The sequence below is a fragment of the Oncorhynchus nerka genome, linkage group LG13 (assembly GCF_034236695.1).
Source record: "Oncorhynchus nerka isolate Pitt River linkage group LG13, Oner_Uvic_2.0, whole genome shotgun sequence".
Taxonomy (NCBI): domain Eukaryota; kingdom Metazoa; phylum Chordata; class Actinopteri; order Salmoniformes; family Salmonidae; genus Oncorhynchus; species Oncorhynchus nerka.
The window spans coordinates 81371843-81397142 of NC_088408.1; the positions used below are offsets into that span (position 1 = coordinate 81371843).

A 25300-nucleotide genomic window follows, 5' to 3' on the forward strand; every position below is an offset into this window, starting at 1 on the left:
AACTGAAAAAGTGTGTGCGAGCAAGGAGGCCTACAAACCTGCCTCAGTTTCAACAGCTCTGTCAGGAGGAATGGGCCAAAATTCACCCAACTTATTGTGGGAAGCTTGTGGAAGGCTACCCGAAACGTTTTACCCAAGTTAAACAATTTAAAGGTAATGCTATCAGATACTAATTGAGTGTATGTAAACTTCTGACCCACTGGGAATGTGATGAAAGAAATAAAAGCTGAAAGAAATCATTCTTTCTACTATTATTCTGACATTTCACATTCTTAAATTAAAGTGGTGATCCTAACTGACCTAAAACAGGGAATTTTTACTAGGATTAAATGTCAGGAATTGTGAATAACTGAGTTTAAATGTATTTGGCTAAGGTGTATGTAAACTTCTGACTTCAACTGTACATATGAGATGAGTAAAGCAAAAATATGTAAACATAATTAAAGTGACTAGTGTTCCATTATGAAAGTGACCAGTGGGCAGCAGCAGGGTGATGTAACCGGTTGGAAGCCGCCTAATGATGGATATTTAACAGTTGGATGGCCTTGAGCTGTTTTTCAGTCTCTCGGTCCCAGCTTTGATGCACCTGTAAGGACCTCGCCTTCTGGATGATAGTGGGGTGAACAGGCAGTGGCTTGGGTGGTTCTTGCCCTTGCCCTTCCTGTAACATCGGGTGCTGTAGGTGTCCTGGAGGGCAGGTAGTTTGCCCCCGGTGATGCGTTGGGCAGACCGCGCCACCCTCTAGAGCTCTGTGGTTACAGGCGGTGCAGTTGCTGTACCAGGCGGTGATACAGCCCGACAGGATGCTCTTAATTGCTGTAAAAATGTTTTTGGGGGGTTTCTTCAGGGTCCTTAGGTTGAAGAGGCGCTGTTGTGTCTTCTTTACCACACTGTCTGTGTGGGTGTACCATTTCAGATCATCAGAAATGTGTACGCCGAGGAACTTGAAAATGTCCACATACTCCACTGCGGTCCCATCGATGTGGATAGGGGCGTGCTCTCTCTGCTGTTTCCTGAAGTCCACGATCCATTCCTTTTTTTTGTCGACATTGAGTGAGTTATTTTCCTGGCACCACACTCCCAGGGCCCTCACCTCCTCTCTGTAGGCTGTTTCGTCATTGTTGGAAATCAGGCCTACTACTGTTGTGTTGTCTGCAAACTTGATGATTGAGTTGGAGGAGTGCGTGGCCACGCAGTCATGGGTAAACAGGGAGTACAGGAGGGGGCTGAGCATGCACCCTTGTGGGTCCCCCGTGTTGAGGATCAGCTAAGTGGAGGTGTTGTTTCTGACCTTCATCACCTGGGGGTGGCCCGTCAGGAAATCCAGGACCCAGCTGCACAGGGCGGGGTTCAGACTCAGGGCCCCGAGCTTAATAATGAGTTTGGAGGGTACTAAACTCAGCAAAAAAAGAAACGTCCCTTGTTTAAGACCCTGTCTTTCAAAGATAATTTGTAAAAATCCAATTAACTTCACTGTAAAGGGTTTAAACACTGTTTCCCATGCTTGTTCAATGAACCATTAACAATTAAAAAACATGCACCTATGGAACGGTCATTAAGACACTAACAGCTTACAGACGGTAGGCAATTAAGGTCACAGTTATGAAAACTTAGGACACTAAAGAGGCCTTTCTACTGACTCTGGAAAAACACCTCAATAAATATGTCTAGTGTCCCTACTCATCTGCGTGAACATGCCTTAGGCATGCTGCAAGGAGGCATGAGGGCTGCAGATGTGGCCAGGGAAATGAATTGCAATGTCCATACTGTGAGATGTCTAAGACAGCGCTACAGGGAGACGGGACGGACAGCTGATCATCCTTGCAGTGGCAGACCACATGTAAAAACACTTGCACAGGATCGGTGCAACACCTGCGGGACAGGTACAGGATGGCAACAACTGCCCGAGTTACACCAGGAACGCACAATCCCTCCATCAGTGCTCAGACTGTCTGCAATAGGCTGAGAGAGGCTGGACTGAGGGCTTGTAGGCTTGTTGTAAGGCAGGTCCTCACCAGACATCAACAATATCGCTTATGAGCACAAACCCACCGTCGCTGGACCAGACAGGACTGGTAAGAAGTGCTCTTCACTGACGAGTCGCGTTTTTGTTTCAACAGGGGTGATGGTCGGATTCACGTTTATCGTCGAAGGAATGAGCGTTACACCGAAGCCTGTACTCTGGAATGGGATCGATTGGAGGTGGAGGGTCTGTCATGGTCTGGGGCGGTGTGTCACAGCATCATCGGACTGAGCTTGTTGTCATTGCAGGCAATCTCAACGCTTTGCGTTACAGGAAAGACATCCTCCTCCCTCATGTGGTACCCTTCCTGCAGGCTCATCCTGACATGACCCTCCAGCATGACAATGCCACCAGCCATACCGCTCGTTCTGTGCGTGCTTTCCTGCAAGATAGGAATGTCAGTGTTCTGCCATGGCCAGCGAAGAGCCCGTCTCTCAATCACATTGAGCACGTCTGGGACCTGTTGGATCGGAGGGTGAGGGCTAGGGCCATTCCCCCCAGAACTGGTAACTTGCAGGTGCCTTGGTGGAAGAGTGGGGTAACATCTCACAGCAAGAACTGGCAAATCTGGTTCAGTCCATGAGGAGGAGATGCACTGCAGTACTTAATGCAGCTGGTGGCCACACCAGATACTGACTGTTACGTTTGACTGTTACTTTGTTCAGGGACACGTTATTCCATTTCTGTTAGTCACATATCTGTGGAACTTGCTCAGTTTATGTCTCAGTTGTTGGGTCTTATGTTAATACAAATATTTACATGTTAAGTTTTCTGAAAATAAACTCAGTTGACAGCGAGAGGACGTTTATGATATTGAATGCGGAGCTATAATCAATGAACAGAATTCTTACATACCTGTAAGTATTCCTCTTGTGCAGATGGGAGAGAGCAAACACTTTCAGTTTTGTGCAAATGCTGCCATCTATCCATGGTTTCTGGTTAAGGTAGGTTTTAATGGTCACAGTGGGTACAACATATCCTATACACTTCCTGAAAAACTCACCGTATCCGTCAATGTTATTCTTAGAGGCTACCCGGAACATATCTGTGCTTTGTTAAAAACCCTTAAATTCATTGTTGGAGATAAACAAGAGTAGAGAGGATGTCAAAGTTGAATCAGTGCTATTGTGAAAAATATTGTGTCATCAGATTTCCAACTGCTGTGATCCATCATACAGTACAACACTTGAGACATTGTGATTAAAGATGACATTGTAGATCACATCCAAGCAACCTCATCCCTCTTCCCGTCTGAGATCTGTGCTGTGAGATATCCCACATTGATGGAGATTTGGAGAGGTCTATGCATGGTGAGTAAAAATCCTAAAAGTAAGCACCCACTGGAAAATCAAATACACTGCTCAAAAAATAAAGGGAACACTTAAACAACACAATGTAATTCCAAGTCAATCACACTTCTGTGAAATCAAACTGTCCACTTAGGAAGCAACACTGATTGACAATAAATTTCACATGCTGTTGTGCAAATGGAGTAGACAACAGGTGGAAATTATAGGTAATTAGCAAGACACCCCCAATAAAGGAGTGGTTCTGCAGGTGGTGACCACAGACCACTTCTCAGTTCCTATGCTTCCTGGCTGATGTTTTGGTCACTTTTGAATGCTGGCGGTGCTTTCACTCTAGTGGTAGCATGAGACGGAGTCTACAACCCACACAATTGGCCATTAGGTACCGAGATGAGATCCTCAGACCCCTTGTGAGACCATATGCTGGTGCGTTTGGCCCTGGGTTCCTCCTAATGCAAGACAATGCTAGACCTCATGTGGCTGGAGTGTGTCAGCAGGTCTTGCAAGAGGAAGGCATTGATGCTATGGACTGGCCCACCCGTTCCCCAGACCTGAATCCAATTGAGCACTTCTGGGACATCATGTCTCGCTCCATCCACCAACGCCACGTTGCACCACAGACTGTCCAGGAGTTGGCGGATGCTTTAGTCCAGGTCTGGGAGGAGATCCCTCAGGAGACCATCCGCCACCTCATCAGGAGCATGCCCAGGCGTTGTAGGGAGGTCATACAGGCACGTGGAGGCCACACACACTACTGAGCCTCATTTTGACTTGTTTTAAGGACATTACATCAAAGTTGGATCAGCCTGTACTGTGGTTTTCCACTTTAATTTTGAGTGTGACTCCAAATCCAGACCTCCATGGGTTGATAAATTTGATTTCCATTGATTTTTGTGTGATTTTGTTGTCAGCACATTCAACTATGTAAAGAAAAAAGTGTTTAATAAGAACATTTCATTAATTCAGATGTAGGATGTGTTATTTTAGTGTTCCCTTTATTTTTTTGAGCAGTGTATATAGTCCAAGAAAATACTTTTAAGGATTCCACCAAAGATATTAAATATTAGTTTAAAAACTCTAACACTGACTGTTGTGGTAATGGCTCAACTATTCTGTTCTGTCAACTCAAAGAAAGCTCTTCTTCAAGACTTCCTAGTTTCCGCTTAGCTTATTAAGTGATCCTAGTAGTAAGAACACAGTAAAAACAATTAAGGAATTTCCCATGGTGCATTCAACAACTGTACCAATCTCTTTGTGTTAGTTTTACTGTGTCTTCCTCTTGTGACCCTACGATCAGGCAGAAACCATTTGAGATAACAGAATAATTAACAAAATCACTGTGGAAGTAAATGCTATTTATTCTATAATTAATCAGATAACATGATTGAACTCCATCAATGAATGAAAAACAAAATAATAGAATTCTATAGCAATTGAAACTGGCCCAAATTCCCAATACATCCTACTTGTCTAAAATACAATTATAGCTCTAAACCGCATATCTACTGATAGGACTCTCTTATAAAATATAATTTTATTTAATTGGTTTTGTTGATTAAAAACAACATTAATACAGTCATATGAAAAACAAAAAAAGATGTTCAGTAGGGATGAGAAAAATATAACAATAAATAGCCTCAAATTAACCTCATTGTTACACTACTGGAATGGTTTAGGGCCCCATGTGGGTGCTTTACAAATGTATATACAGGTATGATAACTATATACAAGCATGGGAGTTAACTCCTTGACCTCCCCAAAGCATGGCTGGTATTGTAACATTGGAGTGGACAGTGAGATGAGTTAAAACCCACAAGTAGTTAAAGAATACAGGTGGGCCTACCAAAAGCTACTATGCAAAGCTATGAGATGGCTGACAGTAGTCCTAGGAGCTTGAGACACTCGTTTGGACCAGCAAGGGGAGTTGTTAGCTGTTCAATTCCACCTCTCTCACAACAGGTTGTCTGGAGTTAGCCAGAGTTTCCAAGGCCTGAGTACATGGACCATGAGAACCCACATTAAGTCATGACATGAGTTCCCGCAGTTTGTGTATGATGGAGTATCAGGTCATGGATAGAGGTCAAAAGGCTCTCATGCTTCTTCAGACTCTCCATTCCCTCTTTCACTATACCATTGCAGCTAAATTTTCCCCATCTTTCAAAACAAAAAAACCCCACTGACATCCTCTCTAGCAACCAGCTCAGCTAAAACACATTGAAACACAGTGGGGAAAAACATTACTAGTTTGGTCTTTTAGTAGGTTTGGGAAGTGGGGGAACAGGGGAGCTAGTTGGGATGACGCCAGTGCTGAGCAGTACGATGATGAGGATTATGACGAGGACAATGACCACGATCACCACCCACAGCTTCATGTTCTTCCACCAGTAGGAGCGAGCCACCTTCTGGGACGTGTGCTTGAAGTCCTCAGCCTGAGGGAGAGATGGGACGCTACTAGGAACACGCTCACAGAAGTTCTACCATTTGCAGTAATCGATGCTTTGTAAACTGCAGATATGTAGTCTACACATTTCAGAGAGTTTGTGGCCTGCAATTTGATTTAAAAAAAAATATATATATTTTTTTTAAATGTACACCTTGAACAAACCAACATCATGGTTCACTCTTTAGGTCCATTAAATACTTTAGGTATCAATAATTGGATGTACTATGACGTTATAGTAGACGTTAAGTGAGGACAAATGAATGCAGTGAGGAGCACATGATGAGGAGAGAGACAATGTAGAACAGAGATGTATAGAGATGTGGAGCAGTGTTGCAGAACTGACTGACCCCAGCCTGCAGGTCCTCTGACTTGCCCATCAAGTCGTCCAGCCTCTCTCCCCGGGCCAGGATCCGGTCCACGTTCTGGGTCATGATGTCCTTCACTCCCTCCACCTGAGACTGCAGGGTCCTCACCTTGTCCTGCTCCACCACCTCTCCCTGCTCCTGGAGATCGACAGACAGAGACAGACAGAGGCGAGAGAGGTCAATGACGAAAATACACTTCAGCAGTCATCCAGCACGTGTTTTCATAAACAGGATATCTGTGTGAAATATAGACCATCAAGACAATAGTAAAGGACTCAAGTACTCAAATGCTGCTAGTGGGCTGACTGGGGTTATGGTGTAGATTATTCCTACAAAGCTTTATCAACAATCCATTAACAGTAGTAAGAAGAGAACCCTGTGGGGAAGTTTTACACCTGTATCACTTCTCAAATAACCTTTTACGGTCTAGTCAGAATAATGTCCATATCTTTATGTCATAGCTGCCTTTGAATGATCACGTAAGACCTGCACAAAAATAACAGATGCACACAAGATCCAATGAAAATCTATGTCAGGAATAGATATTTTAAATAGGCACATTTAAATTGACAGTACATGTCTGAAGGTCCCTGTAAGCCAGGAAATGCTATTTTTGACATCCAGAGCCAGTTAGTTTTCTGAGGAACTTCACTACACTCAAACGTGCAAAAGAATCGATTAGACGTTGCTGACGTGTTAGGCTTTGTATGCGAGACAAAGAGAAAGGAGTGAGTGTGCATGTTGCAATTATTATTTTTTCTTCTCCAAACCCCATGAGCAGGCTCACCGGCCTAAAAAACACAGGCGTCTCCAGGAAACGGTAAGCTTTGCTGCGTCACAACCTGGCTCCCTCCCTCCCCCTCTGTCCTCAGTCTCCTCCCTCGTTCCTTCACAACCTGCTTTCCCCTGACACAGGGCTTTGCCTGTATGAGGCCCACTAAATGGTCGACTGCTATCAAATGACAAGTCCCACCAAGAGAGAAACATTACATACTGACAAAGGAAGTTCACTGGCGTTAGAGAGTTTAGCAGACTACACACAGTATCTTATTCAAATACTTGAGAAACAGGCCTTTTGAAGCTTTGAAAGTCCTTCAACTGGTTAGAGATCCAAACTCACAACACTACCTCGGCATGACGGCTGTCCTTGACAGAGATACATCAAACAGATGTTCGCTGACATAAATGAGGAAATCATGTAGATGAATTATGGATCTTTGGTCAGTAAATAAGTGCCAGTCTATTTGTGATATGACAACTCCTTGGCATGCCAAACATGTTGAACAAGGGTTAAGCACTTGATTTGTGTTCCACTTGGCTCTAAAATGTACTTGTAAATACCAAGTCATTTCCCTCACATTTTGGTCAGTTACAATATGCAAATGAAAATGTATCAGGTTTTAATTTTTGTTCTAAAGTGCATCTCATGGATATTGTGGACGGACTCATGAATCAGACATTTATGTTTAAGTCATCTCTGAACCTCAACCCAGAACCAAACTCTTGGGTACACGCTGGCCTGTGTCTAGCTAATGGATTTTGGATAAACTAATGCTGAAGAGCCTATCAAGTGGTCTGTCTACAATCTACCCTCCAAGACCATACAACCCAGGCAACTGACACCAGGCAAGCAATATTAGGCATACCAACCTGCCCACTTCCTTGTGAATGGTCTAAACTCAGCTCTAGCTCAGAAGTAGAAAATAGCCTAGGTTCCATCCTGTGCATATAAGTTTCTTCATTTGGAGAGTATGATGAGTCAACAGGCTGATGAATTACCAAACAAATAAACCATTTACTGTAATAACTGTTTCATGTTAACAGAGATGAAGGGAACGAACAATCCAGGTACAGGCAAGAAAGGCCAAATGTATGTTTGTGTTAGTTTAGCTGAAGTCCCCCTTGTAGTGGCAATTCAAAACTTGACATCCACTCCTGATGGGAAAGTACAGTAATCCACACTAAATTCATTACGGGTTTCTCCAAGTATTGCCCCATAGAGCCCATAAAAAGTAAGGTGTAGTATTTGAGTTTGGTATATTTGACTATCCTCCTATATTTTCCAGCTGACGACTCAAGCGAAAATCGTTGAAGAGTTACATAATGACTCTTTATATGCTCTGACAGGGGTATACTTTCACCAATTGTTGTCGTTATGGAATAGATAGGCTACAATTAGTGGTGATTATCAAAACAAACACCCAAAGTAACAATTGGTGCACAGGTGCCATGTCAAATACACAAACGTTACAATTCAAATAATTCAAACGCAATCTTCCGCAAAAGCGATACTGCCAGCGACCTCTTGGTCAGATACAATGTGCGCAATGAATGAAGGTAAAACAGAACATTTTCACAATTTCAAACTAAGTAAGCAAAACAGGCGACTGTTGACCTGTTACGTGTATTCTCAAGTGAGAAAGCTAGGCTATTAATGTGTGGATTCGATTGAGACTGGTTCAACAACACATCAGAAAAGAACAGACCGTTCCATGATCGGCACCTACCAAATCATTATCCATTGTCTTCGATCTTGGTTTATCGTAACCGGAGAGTTTATTATTTAAAATCCCGATGCATCCAATTAGTATAACTGTTCTTTTATGGATAATGCGAGTTTGATGTTCTTGCTGAACAGCCTACGTTGACTCCTGCTGCTCATGAACTTTTTTTTCTTCCTTAAAGTAAAGTCCTTCGCCTTGACCCACCTCTTCGGGTCTTCTGCTTCCACTTTGCATCCTCACGAGGGCGTTGGAGCACGCCGTTCTCTGGTGCACCTGCAGCAGGTTAGATAATGGACCCAAATCAGAATGTCGTTGTGCTGGTTAGCCCACAAACTTTCACATCAGGATTCTTGATCATCGTTGGTATGTGCTGGGTGCTACAGTAAGGAACGGTTTCCTTTTTACCTGTAACTTCTGTGTGCAAGAACTGTATAAAATACAGCAGGTCGATTGACGTCAGCACCTCTATCTGCAGTCTGGACCGATGCCGCGTTCATAACTGGGAACTCATGACGTCAGCGATCTTCTGGTCGGAGCTCTGAAATGCTGTCCTAATCTTTGTAATCTATGTATGCTTGTGTTCCCTCATGTGCTTTATGTATTGATTTGTTGTTAATAAAAAAAAAAAATTTTTAAATTTAAAAAAGAAATGCTGTCCTACATTTTCCGACTTGGAATTCAGAGTTAGATGACCATTAAACTACTTTTTCCAGTCGGAACCGAGTTAACTGTTGTCTTGAATGCCCTGAGTCAGGGATTTCCTAGTTGTTTTGAACACAGAATAATGTCCCAGTGATAAAGATGGATCTTGTCTAAAAGGACTGATCTCACATGCTGACAGATACTACATATCTGATGCAGGTCAGTCTCAGACATGCCTTTAGGTCGACAGTATTGTGTGGTTGCTTGTAGGTAGTTTTCTGTAGGCTTTTGATGCCAAAATACAGTAGGCCTATATTATATGTAATACAGTGTTAAATGCTGGGAGTGGACCTATGGAAAAAAAATATCTGCTTTACATTCCAAATGTAGTGTGTCATTCAAGATAGGGAGGGGTGAGAGTGAGGCAGTGTAACAACATACAATACATTCTCAGACAAGTCAGGCTGTATTAAGATGCAAACCTCCCTCTACAGCCACCAGATCAATAAGTGAGTGACTCCACCCATCCCAGCAGCTCCTGTTCTACCACTCATGCTGACGGGGTATCAACCAGCCCGCACACAGTTAACCTTGACCAACTGGTTTGGCCTGCGGCTGTATCCCAAATGGCACCCATTCCCTTAGAGCTCTGGTAAAAATGAGTGCAGTTTGGGATATTCGTGACAAGGCTGCAGGGAGTACACTACAATCCAATGACGCCAGTTGAATGTATAAGAAGGTAGAGCATAAATAGCCATTACCTAAAAATAGCTACCTTGTAGTTAGCTTGTACCGGATTCCTGTGTAATATAGAAAAACAAACTTTTATTTATTTTTGGTATGTACACATTACACAGTCTTGAGGGAGGCATTTATATTATTTACCAGAGGAGCCTCCTGAGGGGAGGACGACTCATAATAAATGGCTGGAATGGAATGGTAATCAAGCACATGGTTTTCATGTGTTTGATACCATTCCAGACATTATTATGAGCCACTCTCCCCTCAGCAGCCTCCACAGTTATTTACACACAATAGATGTAGAACAAAAAAAGGACAGGTTCTACTGAATGTACAGGTAAATATGTTAAAAACACTATTCAGGTAATAAACAGATGAGTCATTTTTAAAAAGGGACACTTACTATACATTTCCTAGAAATAACATATTTCACCTAAATGTGATGGCGCCTTTGACACAAATGGCCGGGAATTCATCATATACATAGAAAAAGTGAGAATAAGCAGTTTGAGGAGAAAAGGAAACAAGTCTCTGTTTAAATCCCATTGTTTAGCCCTTTTCATTGACCTTGCTTGATGAGGATATCTGACATGTCATCCACCTTCACGAGCTCCAAATTCTTTTGAAAGAAAACAGACAATGAATGACAAGAAAAATTGAGTGGCGTGGTTAACTCTTCATTCACACTCAACTACCAAGTGGAAACAGTCTTGATACTGACGACTATCTGAAAGATTCATAGAGTTTATATTTAACACAGACAAAATCAATTGTGCAGATTAAAAGGGTTTGTGAACCCTTCCAGACACCCACTCAATTAATAAAAGCTCTAAATGTATTGAGTTAATAATGTAGATATGTACTACCACTACATGCCAACATAATAGCCATGTCGAGAACCAACTTATGTTAGTAATGACATGGTGCAATAGGTCAGAGAAGTAGCTACTCACCTTCTCATTGGCCAAGTGCAGCAGGGCGACGAACGCCAGGGGCACAGACAGGTTCTGAGCCATGGTGGGGGGCAGGCTGAAGTGACAGGAGAACAAGACATGGCTTTTATTACATTATTTAAATAAATCTGCACAATCTACTTTTTCGCTTTTTAAAATGGTCTTGGATCAATCCCATCCACATCCCTTTTAGCAAATGAATGTTTGGACCATCACCATCCAAATTCCCTCAGTTGGCAGTAATGTCTAAATAAATGACGCATGTCTATCTCGCTACTAGTTTAATGAAAAGAAGAAGAAGCAAAACAACTAGAATTCTCTTCAATGGCAGCTGAGAAAACACTATAGCCATTTAAGAATGGGCCCAGTGGTTATACTAAGGCGTGGTACCTTTGAAGCAGGGTCTTTGTGGTCTGACTGAAGACTTTCTCCCCAGACACCTCTGAAGTCTCAGCATTCTCCACCTCCTGCTGAGAACAAAACAGAACACTGTCAACCACAAGGATGCAGTCCTGGGTTCAAATAATATTTGAAATCATTTAAAATTTAATTTGTGGTAAATTAAGCTTGGCTGTTGGAATGGAACCAATCGAAAAGTGCAAACCTTGCAGACCTGGGACTCCTGGCAGACCTAAGCAAACGCTCAAAGTATTTGAAAGATTTTGAATACTATTTGAACCCAGGGAAGATTCTCAATGGCGAAAGGTGCATAAAGATGGAGGAATTCAGATTAAGTTATTGTTTTAGCAATACCCACAGTTTAAAAAAACTACGGCACACGACATGGTTCAATGTGCCAATAAATCTGCACAATCTACTTTTTCGCTTTTTAAAATGGTCTTGGATCAAGAATCGGTATCAAGTTTACTGTGCTAATGCAGATACAATACAAGAGTAAATGGGGAGCACTGTATAACACAGTGAAATTAGGCATTTGTAGTAAGTACAGTGGGGCACAAAAGTATTTAGTCAGCCACCAATTGTGCAAGTTTTCCCACTTAAAAAGATGAGGCCTGTACATTTTCATCATAGGTACACATAGGTACACTTAGGTACATCATAGGTACACTTCAACTACTTCAATACTTATTTTCCACCATAATTTGCAAATAAATTCATTAAAAATCCTACAATGTGATTTTCTGGATTTTTTTCCTCATTTTGTCTGTCATAGTTGAAGTGTACCTATGATGAAAATTACAGGCCTCTCTCATCTTTTGAAGTGGGAGAACTTGCACAATTGGTGGCTGACTAAATATTTTTTGCCCCACTGTACATGGGGGTCGCCATCTTTATGCATGTCAGCTATTGGGCAAGTCTGTCCACTCCTCCATGACCTGGAAACTCCATGGTCAAGGAGTGTGTCAAATTGTTAGTAGGCGAACAGAGGAGTGCTTACCTCCTTGATTAACTACTTCAGCAGAGGATGCACAAGAGTATCCTTTCAGCTTCTATCACGGAAGTGTTTTAAAATCTGCCACACCCCCATTGAATCAGCTGTTTTCTCATATGAGAAAAGCATGCACACATTTAAAAACTATATGCTACTCATCCTTTTATCTATAAAATGTCTTTCACATCTAGCCACATTTGATTTTATCACAACACATTTATTTTGGCATTCCACCCCTGTATACGCAATTTGCCCGATGAAACGTGATTGGAGCAGTCTCACTTCATACAAGAACATTTGTTTCTTCTCCTTGACTACCTTTGACCTTTTTCAAGAGCAGGTGAGGAGAGGACAGAAGTGATAGGAGTCGAGCAAAACCTATTGATATTCTAGCCAGGTCCGCAAGGAAGAGGCACGGAGGGAAAAAAAACATATTAGCCAACCATAGAAGTCAGTCAATGAGACCTCGGAGGGGAAAGAGAGGCATGAAAACACTTTAAAATTGACCGTGGCTGTTTTTTCCAGACTGTCAGTCAGAAGATTCCACATGATGTTCTTGAGCCTCTTCATGTCCATCTTCTTGGCTGTTTTGGCATAGTTTATCTCAATCTTGTTCACCTGAAATGAAAGGCAAAGCTGGGCTTTAACAACATTTCAAACATGATGCTGCCATTTCAGAGCATTTATACCCTGAAGGCGGCACTGGGTCCCAGTGTCGGGGCAGGCCAGGGCAGAAGTTGGCTGTGTCGTTGGCGTTGTTGCAGTCTTTAATCCTTTCTACACAAATTTTAGAGCATGACACTTGCTGAACACTGGCTCCCCATAACCATTCCCCTTCCCACCCGGTGTGGTTCTGGCACCAGGTTGTCCTCCCCATAGGTGGACACGTCGTCATGGTCTTGTGAGGAGGCGAGGTTACTGTCTGCGGAAGGCTGGGTGTCATCTGCACCTCTACTGAAACCTTCACCATCATCACTGTCCCCACCCTATAGAGAGAGTCGGATAGATATGTAGAGTGAGAGGACGAGAAAGAGATTAGCCAAATAATTACAAAACCAGCTACTAACAAAATAAGGCTGAAGCTATAGAATTAGTGGGGTTAATGATACACTGGCAAGTTCGATATCTCTGTAGTGGTCTTATTGACACATAATGGAAACTGTATAAGACTGACACAGGAGTTACAATACAGACCTGCAGGCCAGGGCAGAAGTTGGCTGTGTCGTTGGCGTTGTTGTAGTCGTAGTCTCCGATGCCTTCCAGCTCTCCAGACAACCTCTTCTGGCCCTCTTTACACAACTGACATGGAGCACACACACACACACACGTTTACTGACATGGAGCACACACACGTTTACTGACATGGAGCACACACACACACGTTTACTGACATGGAGCACACACACACACGTTTACTGACATGGAGCACACACACACACACACGTTTACTGACATGGAGCACACACACACACACGTTTACTGACATGGAGCACACACACACACACACACACGTTTACTGACATGGAGCACACACACACACGTTTACTGACATGGAGCACACACACACACGTTTACTGACATGGAGCGCACACACACACACGTTTACTGACATGGAGCGCACACACACACACGTTTACTGACATGGAGCGCACACACACACACGTTTACTGACATGGAGCGCACACACACACACACACACACGTTTACTGACATGGAGCGCACACACACGATAACTGACATGGCGCACACACGTCAGTGGCATCACAATCTTCACTTTATCAGTTGCACCAGCATATCAGTTCCATTCAGCTACGGTTATGAAGCCTGACTGTATCTGGTGGCAGCTGCACATTGTTTTAGCACACCACTGTCCCCTGGTATCACCATGGAGACGCAGGACAGGGTCAACTAGTGTGTGTTACATTCATTTCACCCAAAATGTGTTTATTCCATGCTGGTTGTTGTGTACAGAAGGTCTTACTATGCTGGCAGGTTTGAGGCTGAGTTGGGACAGGGTCTTAAGGGGGAACTGGAAGTCTGCAGCTAGAGTGGTTTTCTTGTTGCTGGTACTGAGGGCGGACTTGATGATAGTGGTAGCAGCCTGGGAGAACACATGAAGCAGAGGTGAGAGAAAGGTTTGAATCAATGTGTGAGTGGTGAGGAAACTCCTATAGCCACTAAAACCACATTTCCTCAGGTGCAGAAATTGCATAACTGTCTTATACATAGGCAGGGATTGTCAAGACACTTGACCCCTGTATTAGGGATCAAAAGTGATTTACAGAAGTGACTAATACAGTAATTGACAACGGCTCAGAAAACGGGCACTTTATAGCTTTAGAATGTGACTGCCTACTAGTGATTATAAAATCAAATTTAGTCACATGCGCCGAATACAACCTTACAGTGAAATGCTTAAGAGCCCCTAACCAACAATGCAGGAAAACAAATAATTGAGTAAGAATAAGAAATAAAAGTAACAAGTAATTAAAGAGCAGCAGTAAATTAACAATAGCGAGACTATACATGGGGGTACCGGTACAGAGTCAATATGCACCGGTTAGTTGAGGTAATATGTACATGTAGGTAGAGTTATTAAAGTGACTATACATGCGGTGTAAAGGAGGGGGGGCAATGCAAATAGTCTGGGAAGCCATATGATTAGATGTTCATGAGTCTTATGGCTTGGGGTTTTTATTTCACCTTTATTTAACCAGGCTAGTTGAGAACAAGTTCTCATTTACAACTGCGACCTGGCCAAGATAAAGCAAAGCAGTGTGACAAACAACACAGTTACACATGGAATAAACAAACATACAATCAATAACACAATAGAGAAAAAGTCTACATACATTGTGTGCAACTGAGGTAAGATAAGGGAGGTTGGCAATAAATAGGCCATAATGGCAAAATCATTACAATTTCGCTATTAAACACCGGAGTGATAGATGTGCAAAAGATGAATGTGCAAGTAGAGATACTGGGGTGAAAGGAGTAAAAAATAAATAACAGTATGGGGATAAGGTAGTTGGATGGGCTATTTACAGATTGGCTATGTACAGGTGCAGTGATCTGTAAGCTGCTCTGACAGCTGGTGCATAAAGTTAGTGAGGGAGAAATGAGTCTCCAGCTTCAGTGATTTTTGCAAATCCTTCCAGTCATTGGCAGCAGAGAACTGGAAGGAAAGGCTGCCAAAGACGGAATTGGCTTTGGGGGTGACCAGTGAGATATACCTGCTGGAGCGAGTGCTATGGGTGGGTGCTGCAATGGTGACCAGTGAGCTGAGATAAGGCAGGGCTTTACCTAGCAAAGACTTATAGATGACCTGGAGCCAGTGGGTTTGTCAACAAATGTGAAACGAGGGCCAGCCAACGAGAACATACAGGTTGCAGTGGTGGGTAGTATATGGGGCTTTGGTGACAAAACGGATGGCACTGTGATCGACTATCAATTTGATTGAGTAGGGTATTGGAGGCTATTTTGTAAATGGCACCACCCGGCCAGGTCTCTGACCTCTCATCGTTGTCGATGATCAGGCTTACCACTGTTTTGTCATCGGCAAACTTTATGATGGTATTGGGGTCATGCCTGGCAGTGCAGCCATGAGTGAACAGGCAGTACAGTAGGGGACAGAGCACACACCCCTGAGGGCCCTGTGTTGAGGATCAGTGTGTTGGATGTGTTGTTACCTACCCTTACCACCTGGGGGCGGCCCGTCAGGAAGTCCAGGATCCAGTTGCAGAGGGAGGTGTTTTGTCCCAGGGTCGTTAGCCTATTGATGAGCTTTGCGGGCACTATGGTGTTGAACGCTGAGCTGTAGTCAATGAATAGCATTCTCACATAGGTGTTCCTTTTGTCCAGGTGGGAAAGGGCAGTGTGGAGTGCAATAGAGATTGCATCATCTGTGGATCTGTTAGGGCGGTATGCAAATTGGAGTGGGCCTAGGGTTTCTGGGATAATGGTGTTGATGTGAGCCATGACCAGCCTTTCAAAGCACTTCATGGCTACAGTCCTGAGTGCTACGGGTCGGTAGTCATTTAGGCAGGTTACCTTAGGGTTCTTGAGCACAGGGACTATGGTGGTCTGCTTAAAACATGTTGGTATTACAGACTCGGACAGGAAGAGGTTGAAAATGTCAGTTAAGACACTTGCCAGTTGGTCAGCGTATGCTCGCAGTGCATGTCCTGGTAATCAGTCTGTGAATGTTGATCTTAAGGATCCACCCCTTTTTTTTTCAATTTTCACCTAAAAAGACATACCCAAATCTAACTGCCTGTAGCTCAGGCCCTGAAGCAAGGATATGCATATTCTTAGTACCATTTGAAAGGAAACACTTTGAAGTTTGTGGAAATGTGAAAGGAATGTAGGAGAATAACACACTAGATTTGGTAGCAATGTATGTGCAACATTTTAGACGGATCCAATGAACCATTGCATTTATGTTCAAAATGTTGTATCAAGACAGCTCAAATGTGCCTAATTTGTTTATTAATAACTTTTCATGTTCAAAATTGTGCACCTCTCCTCACTCTTTCACTGTAATAGCTACTGTAAATTGGACAGTGCAGTTAGGAAGATTAACAAGAATTTAAGCTGACTATCAGATATCTAAATTATGTTCAGGGAAATTTTATTGTACTTAGAACCTCATGCTAATCGAATTAGCCTGTGTCAGCTCAACCATCCCGTGGAAGGGACACTGATCCCAAATAAGTTTTAAAGGTCTTACTCACATCGGCTGCGGAGAGCATGATCAGTCTTCCGGAACAGCTGGTGCTCTCATGCATGTTTCAGTGTTATTTGCCTCAAAGCGAGCATAGAAGTACTTTAGCTCATCTGGTAGGCTCGTGTCACTGGGCAGATCTCGGCTGTGTTTCTTTGTAGTCTGTAATGGTTTGCAAGCCCTGTCACATCCGACGAACATCAGAGCCTATGTAGTACAATTCGATCTTAGTCCTCCATTGATGCTTTGATGGTTTGTCGGTGGGCATAGTGGGATTTCTTATAAGCTTCCGGGTTAGAGTCATGCTCCTTGAAAGTGGCAGCTCTAGTCTTTAGCTCAGTGCGGATGTTGCCTGTAATCCATGGCTTCTGGTTGGGGTATGTACGTACGGTCACTGTGGGGACGGCGACGTCGATGCACTTATTGATGAAGCCAATGACCGATGTTGTGTACTCCCCAATGCCATCGGAGAAATCCCGGAACATATTCCAGTCTGTGCTAGTAAAACAATCCTGTAGCTTAGCATTTGTTTCATCTGTCCACTTTTTTTATTGATCTTGTCACAGGTGCTTCCTGCTTTATTTTTCCTTGTAAGCAGGAATCAGGAGGATAGAATTATGGTCAAATTTGCCAAATGGAGGACAAGCTTTGTATGCGGAGTAAAAGGTGGTTCAGAGTTTTTTCCCTCTGGTTGCACATTTAACATGCTGATAGAAATTTGGTAAAACTGATTTAAGTTTCCCTGCATTAAAGTCCCCGGCTACTAAGTGCACCGCCTCTGGGTGAGTGTTTTCCTGTTTGCTTATGGCGGAATACAGCATATTCAGTTATGTCTTAGTGCCAGCATCAGTCTGCGGTGGGATGTAGACAGCTACGAAAAATACAGTTGAAAAGTCTCTAGGTAGATAGAGTATCTCATGATAAGCTGTAGACCACACTACCTCAGGTGAGCAAAACCTTGAGAATTCCTTAGATATTATTTACAAAAATACTCCGCCGCCCCTTGTCTTACCAGACGCCCCTGTTCTGTGTATACAGTGTATAACCAGTGTATAACCAGCCAGCTGTATGTTGATGTCATCGTTCAGTTTTGAATGACCCGTTGGGAGTTTAATCTTCCGCATAGTTCATCGATTTTATTTTCCAAAGATTGCACGTTTGCTAGCAGAATGGAAGGAAGTTGGGGTTTAGTCGATCGCCTACAAGTGCTCAGAAGGCAGCCCGCCCTCAAGCCCAGTCTTTGCCTTCTCTTCACGCAAATGACAGGGATCTGGGCCTGTTTCCGGGGAAACCGTATATATATCATTCAATTTGGGCTTGTCGGGACTAGTTAAATGAAAAAAAAAGGATTCTGCCAGTCAGTGTTGAGTAATCGCAGTTCTGATGCCCAGAAGTTATTTTCGTTCATAAGAGACGGAAGCAGCAACATTATGTACAAAATAAGTTCAAAATAAAGTTACAAACAAAGCAAAGAAACAAACAAAAAACACAATTGGTTTGGAATACGTAAAACGTCATCCTTGTTCTCCGGCGCCATCTTATTTCCAGTTAATGCTCTTGGGTGCAGCTCAAACAATAATCAGAGAACTGGGGGGGTTACCAAGGGCTTACTCTAGTGTTGCAGAAGTAGGTTTCAAAGTTGACATGGTCGTTAAAGTCAATTTCAAAGGCATTTTTAGACTTCCTCTTGCGACCCTCCTTCTCAGGCATGTTGTACACACACACACACACACACACACACACACACACACACACACGAGCGAGACAGAGGAATGAACAGGTGATATTTAGTGGCCAATGCTGTTAAGGAATTCTCCCAAACACAGATAAACTACATATACAACATGACTTTGTCCGTACAACCACCACTCACTTTTGTGCAGAGGTTTGAAGCGCCAGTAGCCAGGACCTGCCCAGGTAGCCATGGTCCTAGGGCTGAAGTAGGAGTACTCTCTGGGCTGGTTGGACAGCTGCAGACACATGGTGGTTATGTCCCCCCCTCCAATGGGAATCACATCCCTGTGGACAGTCAACCACACCACAGAATGACATTAAAATACATGGCCAGCAGCATACCACCCTGCATCCCACTGCTGGTTTGCCTCTGAAGCTAAGGGTTGGTTCTGGTCGGTCCATAGATGTGAGACCAGATGCTGCTGGAAGTGGTGTTGGATGGCCAGTAGGAGGCCCTCTTTCCTCTGATAAAAATAAATAAAAGCCAATCCCCCTGTGCAGTGATTGGGGACATTACCCTGTGTATGGTACCATCTTTCAGATAGGACGTTAAATGAGTGTCCTGACTGTGGTCACTAAAGATCCCATGGCATTTATTGTACGAGTAGGGGTGTTAACCCCGGTGTCCTTGCTAAATTCCCAATCTGGCCCGCATACTATCATGGCCACCTAATTGTCTAATTGGCTCATCCATCTCCCCTGTAACTATTGCCCAAGATGGAAAAACATCAGTTTAATTTTTAAACCTAGACTGGGAAAAATATGGATTTAATAAACACATCTTCAGTTAATCCAATTACTTTTGCTAGGATAAGTAACTAATTCTAAAGCCTGCCTGGACCTAAGATAAGGAGGTCATTAGTAGAGCTTTTTCTGTCGAATTGTTTCCCTTCATTCATCCAGACATCTAAACTGGATATTTAAAGGGTTTGGGTGTGTTACCGTCATAACAGTTTTGAAACACTCAGGACATCATGGTACACACAACAACAACAAAACTAGAGACAGAACAAGGTAAATTAAAACTACCTGGACAGGTTTCCTTGTGGGATACCGTTCCTCATGAAACATCTCTGGGATTCTCTATGGCAAGTATTCCAAAACTGGGGTATGCATAATGCTGTCGGGTGTGTGTGTGTGTGTATATATACAAAATATAAATTGGCTGTTTGAAAATGTGTATACACACGCACATAAAAATCTTCACATTTTCAAAACAGCCAATTTATATTTTCGAAAGGAGCTATACATTTAGGTGAGGTTTTTCCCCCCTCGTTTAAGTAGCCTCATTTCACTGCCAAAAAAATCAAATGAAACCATCTAGGGTTCAGCGAAATCACAATGTCAAATACAGGTAGCCTAGTCAGAAAATGTACATACAATCACATTAACCGTTGCTCTCCCATGGGTGAAACAGTCACTCTTGCGCAGATATTTAGAAACAAAACATGCCAATTTGAAAAATACACCACAGGAGTTTGAGCGAAAATTAACATGACTTTCGAGTAGTAAGATGTGTATAAAAGCAACAGATACCATTAAGAAGAAGGGGCTAGAAGCGTCTTATATGGTGAGCTACGGAGTGGCAAGGACAGGCAAGCCTCATACTATTGTGGAGGACTACATTCTTCCTGCTGCAGTGGATATGGCTGGGGCAATATTGGGGGAAAAGGCAAATAAAACTATACAGACAATTCCTTCATCCAACAACACTGTTTCATGACACATTAGTAACATGGATGGAGATGTTTTGAAACAATTACTGCTTCGGCATACAAGCCAGTGAATTCTAAGCGTTACAGCTAGAGGAGTCAACAGACATGGCGGGCCTGGCACAGCTTCTGGCATATGTCCGTTACGTTGACGGGGGGGGGGGGGTCAATTAAGGAAGACATCCTCTTCTGCAAACCAGGACAACAGGAGAGGATATTTTTAAAGTACTGGACAGCTTTGTGACATCAAATGGACTTGTGATCAAGATGTGTTGGCATCTGTACTGATGGCGCAAAAGCCATGACAGGGATACATAGTGGAGTGGTAACACGCGTGCAAGCAGTTGCTCCCGATGTCTCTGGCTCTGAACGAACTTTATTTAACTCTTTGCAAACTGGAAACCATTTATCCGGAGGCTGCATTCATTGTAGCTGGGGATTTTAACAAAGCTAATCTGAAAACAAGACTCCCTAAATTTTATCAGCATATCAATTGCGCAACCAGGGGTGGTAAAACCTTGGATCATTGTTACTCTAACTTCCGCGACGCATATAAGGCCCTGCCCCGCCCCCCTTTCGGAAAAGCTGACCACGACTCCATTTTGCTGATCCCTGCCTACAGGCAGAAACTAAAACAAGAGGCTCCCACGCTGAGGTCTGTCCAACGCTGGTCAGACCAAGCTGACTCCACACTCCAAGACTGCTTCCATCACGTGGACTGGGACATGTTTCGTATTGCGTCAGATGGAAATATTGACGAATACGCTGATTCGGTGTGCGAGTTCATTAGAACGTGCGTCGAAGATGTCGTTCCCATAGCAACGATAAAAACATTCCCAAACCAGAAACCGTGGATTGATGGCAGCATTCGCGTGAAACTGAAAGCGCGAACCACTGCTTTTAATCAGGGCAAGGTGTCTGGTAACATGTCCGAATATAAACAATGCAGCTATTCCCTCCGCAAGGCTATTAAACAAGCTAAGCGTCAGTACAGAGACAAAGTGGAATCTCAATTCAATGGCTCAGACACAAGAGGCATGTGGCAGGGTCTACAGTCAATCACGGACTACAAGAAGAAACCCAGCCCAGTCACGGACCAGGATGTCTTGCTCCCAGGCAGACTAAATCACTTTTTTGCCCGCTTTGAGGACAATACAGTGCCACTGACACGGCCTGCAACGAAAACATGCGGTCTCTCCTTCACTGCAGCCGAGGTGAGTAAGACAGTAACCTCAGGAGGCTGAAGGTTACTGGTTAACCGCGGTTAACCTCAGGAGGCTGAAGAAATTCGGCTTGTCACCAAAAGCACTCACAAACTTCTACAGATGCACAATCGAGAGCATCCTGGCGGGCTGTATCACCACCTGGTACGGCAACTGCTCCGCCCTCAACCGTAAGGCTCTCCAGAGGGTAGTGAGGTCCGCACAACGCATCACCGGGGGCAAACTACCTGCCCTCCAGGACACCTACACCACCCGATGTTACAGGAAGGCCATAAAGATCATCAAGGACATCAACCACCCGAACCACTGCCTGTTCACCCCGCTATCATCCAGAAGGCGAGGTCAGTACAGGTGCATCAAAGCTGGGACTGAGAGACTGAAAAACAGCTTCTATCTCAAGGCTATCAGACTGTTAAACAGCCACCATTGAGTGGCTGCTGCCAACACACTGTCATTGACACTGACCCAACTCCAGCCACTTTAATAATGGGAATTGATGGAAAATGATGTAAATATATCACTAGCCACTTTAAACAATGCTACCTTATATAATGTTACTTACCCTACATTATTCATCTCATATGCATACGTATATACTGTACTCTACATCATCGACTGCATCCTTATGTAATACATGTATCACTAGTCACTTTAACTATGCCACTTTGTTTACTTTGTCTACATACTCATCTCATATGTATATACTGTACTCGATACCATCTGCTGTATGCTGCTCTGTACCATCACTCACTCATATATCCTTATGTACATATTCTTTATCCCCTTACACTGTGTATAAGACAGTAGTTTTAGAATTGTTAGTTAGATTACTTGTTGGTTATCACTGCATTGTCGGAACTAGAAGCACAAGCATTTCGCTACACTCGCATTAACATCTGCTAACCATGTGTATGTGACAAATAAAATTGGATTTGATTTGATTTGGATTTGTCACTTTGGTACACTGCAGTATCCACCGAGAGGCTCTTGCTGCCAAGGCAATGCCTGACAGCTTGAAATAACTTTTGGACACAACAGTGAAAATGACTAACTTTGTTAAAGCAAGGCCCCCGAACTCTTGTGTATTTTCTGCATTATGCAATGACATGGGTAGCGACCATGTAACGCTTTTACAACATACAGAAGTGTGCTGGTTATCAAGGGGCAAAGTATTGACCCGTTTTGAAAAAAAAAATTAAAATTGAGAGACGAGCTTAAAGTTCTCTTTACTGACCATAATTTTCACTTGTCTGACCACTTGCATGATGACCAGTTTCTCAGTTTCTCACTATCTGGGTGATGTTTTTTCTCACCTGAATGATCTGAATCTAGGATTACAGGGACTCTCCGCAACTATATTCAATGTGCAGGACAAAATTGAGGCTATGATTAAGAAGTTGGAGAAGAGTAGAGAAGAGTTCTCTATCTGCATTAACAAGGACAACACACAGGTATTTCCATCATTGTATGATTTTTTTGTGTGCAAATTAACTCAAGCTTATGGACAATGTCAAATAGCGAAGCACCTGAGTGAGCTGGGTGCGCAATTACGCAGGTACTTTCCCGAAATGGACGACACAAACAACTGGATTCGTTATCCCTTTCATGCCCTGTCTCCAGTCCACTTACAAATATCTGAACAAGAGCCTCATCGAAATTGCAGCAAGCTGAAAATTGAATTTAATCAATCATAAGCCACTGCAGATTTCTGGATTGGGCTGCGCTCAGAGTATCCTGTCTTGGCAAATCGCGCGGTTAAGACACCGATGCCCTTTGCAATCACTCACTTGTGAGAATGGATGCTCGGCCCTCACTAGCATGAAAAGTAAATACAGGCACAGACTGTGTGTGGAAAATTATTTAAGAGTGAGACTCTCTCCAATTCAACATTGCAGAGTTATGTGCTTCCTTTCAAGCACACCCTTCATTAACCCGTGGTGAGTTATTCACCATTTTTGATGAACAAATATGTATGTTTTTATATGCAAGATGGCTAAAAAAAGAGCAAAATTATTGATTATTATTACATAATTATTTGTGCCCTGGTCCTATAAGAGGTCTTTGTCACTTCCCACGGGCCGGGTTGTGACCAAAACTCACACTCATTCTTATGTTTAATAAATGTATCGTATAGTGTGTGTGTGGCAGGCTTACAATGATGGCAAAAAACAACATTTGAGAATGTGCTGACCCTGATGCTACAGGGGGTACGCAACTGGAGGTTGAATGTTTGAAGGGGTACGGGACTATAAAGAGTTTGGGAACCACTGCTCTACAGGTATAAACAAGCAGAGTACCAACAAACACCCCCAGGTTGTTACCACCCTGTAACAAACACCCTCAGTACACTCACCTTCCTCTCCCCGGCCCTCCAGCCTTACAGCCATCCTTGTGTTCCTTGGAGCCCTCTCCACCATAATCCCCCTGACCCTCCTCATAGTCTCCATCAAAATTATCCCCAAAATCCTGACACTCCTCCTCATCCGGCTCTGCCTCAGCGTTCCGGTCAAACACGTGATCCCCCTGCTTCATCTTCTCCAGCATCTGGGTCATGGTCTGTAATAGAATAACGATTTATATAGGGCTATATGACTACTGTATCAAAACAATACCTCCAATCTGTATCATTTCCAAACTAAAATAAAGACGTGTGCTTCCCAAATGACGCCCTATTCCTTATACCGTGCACTATATTTGACCAGGGCCCATAGAGTCCTGGTCAAAAGTAGTGCACTATATAGGAAATGGGGTGCCATTTGGAATGGAAGCTGTGTATATTGCAAGTGTATGTTGCGCTCACCTGGTCAGGGTTCCAGCTGGTGAAAGAGAAGTCTACCAGGGAGGGGCAGATGGAGCTCTTCTCCTGGGTCTGCTGGAGACCACCTGTCCAATCACACAATCATTTCATGAATGATACCATTAAATCGGAATATGTAGGCCAAGTGCCAATCATTTTACAGCATCGTTTCTTAATCCTGGTTCTGGTTGGGTGCACATTTTTGTTTTGTCCTCGCACTACATACCCGATTCCACTAACAGACTCATCATCATACCTTAGATTAGTAAAATCAGGAGTGTAGTGCTAGGGCAAAACAAAAATGTGAACCGTTTTGGGTCCCCAGGACCAGGATTGAGAAACACTGCCTTACAGCAGCTCTCAACAATCAACACAACCAGGCTTTGAGAAAATCTAGAGATTCTATGCCAGACTACAGCAAAAACAGCCCAGGGGTCACATGTATTCATGTGTCTCAGAGTAGGAGCAGTGCTTAATTTAATCTGGATTCTGCTGCAACAGGATCTGGCACTTCACCGTTTCGTTTCGGAACCTATTTGCCGGGATTCAGTACCTGTCGTGGCGCGAAAAATTATTTTCACTGTTTTCGATGTAAAAATGAAAGTTGACTCCACCAGATTTATTCTGCCCCCTAACATGTGATGTGAAAACATGCCTGATATTCTAAGAATTGATTTGTGTGGGCCAGCCTGGGTTTTTGCGCAACATTGTAGCCTATATAGACCAACGCACGTGGCCAT

At 43.3% G+C, this 25300-nt stretch overlaps 1 protein-coding gene across 1 annotated transcript in view; it reads right to left on the reverse strand.

Annotated features, from left to right (window-relative positions):
* Nucleotides 1–4668: 4668 nt before the first annotated feature.
* The window catches only part of LOC115140598 (condensin complex subunit 2-like), a 30091-nt gene continuing 9459 nt past the window's right edge, over nt 4669–25300 (reverse strand). Inside the window, exons 8-19 of the mRNA XM_065026759.1 lie at nt 24564–24646; nt 24117–24319; nt 18965–19113; nt 18706–18809; nt 14353–14472; nt 13566–13670; nt 13214–13357; nt 12879–12989; nt 11369–11445; nt 10979–11054; nt 6121–6276; nt 4669–5759 (exon numbers count right to left, since the gene is read on the reverse strand). Of these exons, the coding sequence (XP_064882831.1) occupies nt 5571–5759; nt 6121–6276; nt 10979–11054; nt 11369–11445; nt 12879–12989; nt 13214–13357; nt 13566–13670; nt 14353–14472; nt 18706–18809; nt 18965–19113; nt 24117–24319; nt 24564–24646 (1517 nt within the window). The 3' untranslated portion in view covers nt 4669–5570. The remainder of the gene's footprint in view (nt 5760–6120; nt 6277–10978; nt 11055–11368; nt 11446–12878; nt 12990–13213; nt 13358–13565; nt 13671–14352; nt 14473–18705; nt 18810–18964; nt 19114–24116; nt 24320–24563; nt 24647–25300) is intronic.